Genomic DNA, 5,690 nt, shown 5'->3' on the forward strand with positions numbered 1-5,690 from the left:
TTTATGAAACAATTTGTAGATTTATTAGTTGTCAAACAAATAATAAAATAAATTGTATAATATATATAAATAGATTTTATACTAGCATACACAAGTTTATTTGATCTTCTGTCTTCCTATAATAAAAAAACACAGTCATAACTATAATTATAATAGAATTTCATAAAATATTGAGGTTATTGCAAACTCATCTTTTTTCGCGATGATGCTCTAATTTTATTGCTTCTCTCGAATGTCCATTTCCTTCCGAGACAGTGCGTTTCTAAGTGTAAATAAAAAATGTTGATATAAAATGTATCATAATTAAACTACAATTATTCTAATAACGTAGAATGTAGTACATATTAAGTTTTAATTACCAGGATTTTCTTCTTCGACGTTAAGCACCCTTTACTGCTTCTCGTAATTTACGTATATGGACATTAGGGTGGACCTTATTTTTCGACCATGAAATTTTTTTGTCCCGTAAACCAGAATTGTAACAAATGTTGAGAAAATGATCTGGAAAAATTTTGGGGCCGATTGGATCATGGGAAAATGAGGCGCAGCAAATTTGAAAATTTTGAATTTTTTAAATCTTGACATAAATAGACGTTATGATATATCGTTGAATTTGTCTTTTTTCTCTTTAAGAATCCGTATGTAGCATAAACAGTTGTTGATAGAAAAAACATCCGTGACTTTGAAAACTTTAAATAATGATTTTGAAAAAAAAATTTTTCTCTGATACTATATCCACCTCCTTATATACTACAACTTTTGTTTGAAGAGTTTTTTTTATATACAGGGTGTCCCAAAATTCGTGAAAATCCCGAAAGGGGTTGGTTCCCGAGACCATTTCAAGCGATATTTTCCTTTGCAAAAATGTTATCCGCGGCTTTGTTTAGGAGTTATTAACGAAAAACACGGACCAATCAGAGCGCGAACTAGACGCGAGTTGCGACAGTCGGCCAATAGACAGTTGGCGCGCCGGGCCGACTGTCGCAACTCGCGTCTAGGTCGCGCTCTGATTGGTCCGTGTTTTTCGTTAATAACTCCTAAACAAAGCCGCGGATAACATTTTTGCAAAGGAAAATATCGCTTGAAATGGTCTCAGGAACCAAACCCTTTCGGGATTTTCACGAATTTTGGGACACCCTGTATACATAACTGACAGAGATATTAAGGGGCATAATTTGCATTATTCGGAAGCATACAACTGCGCATATAGCTATATTCATAGCTACATGCTGCCAAATAATGAAAATTACGCCTCGTAAACGAAAAAATAGGACTTTTGAGGCAGATAGCGCCCTAGATCGATGTTTTATCTAGCGTTTTTGACTAGTGAAAAACCCCGTGTTTGTATTATCGAGAAATGATTAAATGAATATCTTGCAATCCTGGAAGTCTCTCTACTACCTTAACTAAATTCATTAATACGCTCCAATCTACAAAAGAAAAACAGTTATAATATCGGAAAAAGAAGTTATTATGAATAATAAGTAGACTGACTGAAACATAGACCGAAGGTGGTCACTGATACCGCTGAACGGGACGTTAAACTAATGGAGGATCATAATAAAATTTTATATAGAAACAAAGTGGAGAAATAATATATACTATACAAACTGTGATGGAATATCGACAGCAGTATCCTGACGCCACAAAACAGATTTGTCAAAGGATTTTTAAATATTTTTTAATATAGAGAGAGAGAGAAACACCTGATCAATCCCTACATGATTAATTGCATTTTTAAGAGGCATTGAAGACAGCTTATTAACTGAGAGTTACTAAATTTTTCATTTTCCTCAGAGTCAGTAAAAGTTCTTTATTTTTCTCGGAGTCATTAAGTTTTCCATTTTTCTCGGAGTTATTCAATTTTTCATTTTCCTCAGTGTCGTCAAGTTTTTTCATATAGTCCAGTCGGCAGGTCGAAAAAAGGCGTCTACCTGGAAAGTATTCCGAACTTAATGAAATTTTGACACGTCATTTAGGGGTACTCTGGGGTGTCGAATCTCAGTTTTCGACCTCGAGGACCCTGTGCTAACTTGGGGAGGGGGAAAAACCACGACTTTTATTACCTTGTTTTGGTTTTTCGCCTATCGGGCTCGAGTCGGGTACACGATACATCAGACACATCGGGAAGCTTATGACTAGACTGCGGATTTTATGCATTTATGACAAAAATGTACACGTTCAATTTAAAGCAGTGGACATGTTAAAAATATTTAAGGACATCAACGTATTAGTTTCAGCTTAATAGGATAATTAAAAGAAGAATACAATTTATATTTGGCTCATGTGCCGTGCAATCAATGCAAACATTTTTTATTTTGCATTGTAGCGGCCATCGGCACGTACATTTAGTAGCATTTGGCGTGCAAATGGTCGAGCGAATTTATGGAACCCGTTGGCACACAGCTGTTTTTGGGAAAGCCGTTACTCGTCTTAGCGAGCGTTTTAGAGTCTTTGTTGTATCACGTTTTGGTAGTTAGACCCTGTTACCTTCGGCCCCAACAGTTAGTGCGGGTGCCGTAAATCTCGAGATTCCGAAGGGACCGCGAAGCTAGGCAGGTAGGCGATAGCCGGACACGTCATGAACCGCGGGCCCGTAGGAAATTCCGTTACATTACCAAACTTCTGGGACCGCCCCCGCGTTCAGACAAAGCGCGCCAAGGGCGCAAGGAATAAGGGAGGCGCAAAGAGAGTCCCCGAGAAAATAGCCGATTGGCCGAAAAAGGCGAATACAGGCCCGGCCAATCAGGACGATTTGAAGAAAATCGCAGCTACCGAGCATCGAAGACGGACGACAAAAAGTCAGTCTAGCCCGAGCGCACAGCGAGACAACTTGTAGCTACTGAGAACAAATAAAGAGTTCACTCCTGTCAAGCATAGGACACGCAAAGTTGATTTCTACCTCGAATCCACTTAATCCTACATTGGTGACATCGACGTTTCAGGAGTAACGGTCTCTTTTGTACGTGTTCGCGTAACATAGTAAGTGTTCGCGTAAAGTAGTGAGTGTTCGTGCGTGGCATTAGTTTCGAAATGGCAGACCCTGCACCTTCAACGTCAACCTCGACCACGATGGCCGAAGTGCATCGAGTAGCGGTCCGTGTACCACCTTTTTGGCCGGAACAACCATTGATTTGGTTTAGCCAAATCGAGGCACAGTTCATTTTGAATGGGGTCACAGCTGACACGACAAAATTTTACTATGTCATGTCACAGCTGGAAACTAAATATGCAATTGAAGTGCAAGACATTTTTACCAACCCGCCGGTAAAGGACAAGTACGAGACGCTGAAAACTGAGCTGATCAATCGCTTGTCAGCGTCGCAAGGCAAGCGGATTCGGCAACTGCTGGAGCAGGAAGAGATCGGAGACCGGTCCCCTTCGCAGTTCTTGCGTCACATGAGACGTTTAGCAGGGACCACTGTGACCGACGAATTTTTACGTACCCTTTGGGCAAGTAGGTTGCCGAACATGACGCGGGCCATCGTAACAGCGCAAGCAGACCTGCCGCTGAACAAATTGGCGGAAATAGCAGACCAGATCCACGCGGAGGGAGCTGGACAAGCGCAAGTAGCAAGCGTCGCGACGGACCGCGGGACAGAGATGTTGCTACAACGCTTGGAACAATTGGAGATGCGTATAGCGGAAATGTCATTTTCACGCCCGAAACAACGCGGAGGGGCGTTTTTTAGACGCAGGTCGCGGTCGAACAGCAAACATCGGGAGCAGCAGCCATCGTCGCAGTTAGGAAAGGAACGAATATGCTGGTATCATCAGGTATTCAAAGAACGGTCAACCAAATGTCGTGGACCATGCAGTTACAAGTCGTCGGGAAATGGGCCAGACCGACACTGAACGCGGCAAGCAGTGACGGCCCGATAACCAGCCGCCTTTTCGTTACGGATAAAGTAACCAAAGAAGAATATCTGATCGACACCGGTTCGGACCTTTGTGTATATCTACGCACACGCGTTAAAGGCAAACTGGAGAAGACGTCGTACGAGATGTTTGCGGCAAATGGTTCCACCATATGTACGTACGGGATACGTACAATCAACGTCAACCTGCGGCTCCGACGAGCGTTCCAGTGGAGGTTCGTGATAGCAGACGTCGACAAGCCCATTATTGGAGCAGATTTCCTGAGCCACTATGGACTACTTGTGGACCTGCAGAACAGACGCCTCCTAGACCAGGCTACGTCACTATTTTCGACCGGCAGGATCGCTGTGGACGAGGTCGGGTCAATCAAAACCGTCGTGGGAAATTCGCCGTATCACCAGATCTTGGCGCAGTTTCCCGATATCACGCGACCGACAGCGACCTCACGCAAGGTAAAACACGACGTTGTACATTACATCACCACGACTGACGGGCCCCCGATTTATTGTAAAACGCGTAGGCTATCCGCGGAAATGTATCAGGTCGCGCGAACAGAATTCGAGGAGCTATTGAGCCTGGGTCACATCCGTCCATCCAAAAGCCAGTGGGCTTCGGCCCTACATATGGTGTCCAAAAAGGATAACGGATGGCGACCCTGTGGTGATTATAGAGCTCTTAACGCGCGCACGATTCCAGACCGGTATCCGATCCCACATATAGAGGATTTTTCACGAATGCTAGCAGGGAAAACGGTTTTTTCGACAATAGATTTGGTGAGAGCGTATCATCAGATCCCGGTAAATGAAGACGATATTCCGAAAACAGCGATAACCACTCCGTTCGGATTGTTTGAGTACACCGTGTTGCCGTTCGGCTTGAGAAATGCTGCACAAACATTCCAGCGCTTTATAGATACAGTGTTAAGAGGTCTTGATTTTTGTTATGTATATCTCGATGACATTTTAGTGGCATCAAGAGATGAAACAGAGCATAAGGAACATTTAAAGCAGCTTTTCTCACGACTGAATCAATATGGCATTATAATCAATCCGAGCAAATGTGTCTACGCCGCGGCAGAGGTAAAGTTTCTCGGGTATATCGTAAATAAAGATGGCACTAGACCACTAGCCGATAAAGTCAAAGCGATAGTAGATTTCCCGAAACCAGGGATCGTCAAACAACTCCGAAGGTTTCTAGGGATGATAAATTTTTACCGGAGATTTATACCTAACGCGGCAATCGTGCAGGCACCACTCAATCGGTTACTTTGTGGTCGCAAAGTTAAAGGAAACGCTCCGATTGAGTGGTCGTCTGAAGCAGAAAAAGCTTTTCAAGCATCCAAGGAAGCTTTAGCAAACGCGGCGTTATTAGCGCATCCGTCAAATCACGCGCACCTCGCGATCATGGTAGACGCGTCAGATTTTGCGTTAGGTGCGACATTACAACAACGAGAAAAAGGTTCATGGAAACCGTTAGCTTTTCATACGAAAGCCTTGTCTCCTGCACAACGCAACTACAGCGCGTACGATCGCGAGTTGTTAGCTATATATGCTGCCGTAAAGCAATTCCGACATGCGGTCGAGGGCCGAACGTTTACGATATACACCGATCATAAACCCCTGGTGTTCGCATTCAGTCAAAAGACGGACAAATGTACACCCCGGCAGTTTAGGTACCTCAACTACGTAGGCCAATTTACAACCGACCTAAGGCATATTAGTGGTAAGGATAATGAGGTGGCAGACGCCTTGTCTAGAATCGAGTCCGTAGTCGCACCGTTAAATTACGATGAGTTAGCGCGATCACAGGAT

General features: G+C 43.4%; 1 protein-coding gene across 1 annotated transcript; it reads left to right on the forward strand.

Annotated features, from left to right (window-relative positions):
* Positions 1 to 2,110: 2,110 nt before the first annotated feature.
* LOC143219754 (uncharacterized) lies at positions 2,111 to 3,950 on the forward strand. The gene has a single exon (XM_076445632.1). It carries the CDS (start codon positions 3,034 to 3,036, stop codon positions 3,853 to 3,855), a length of 822 nt encoding a protein of 273 aa, XP_076301747.1. The 5' UTR covers positions 2,111 to 3,033; the 3' UTR covers positions 3,856 to 3,950.
* Positions 3,951 to 5,690: the final 1,740 nt, after the last annotated feature.

This window comes from Lasioglossum baleicum, unplaced genomic scaffold, assembly GCF_051020765.1.
Source record: "Lasioglossum baleicum unplaced genomic scaffold, iyLasBale1 scaffold0065, whole genome shotgun sequence".
NCBI classification, from domain to species: Eukaryota; Metazoa; Arthropoda; class Insecta; order Hymenoptera; family Halictidae; genus Lasioglossum; species Lasioglossum baleicum.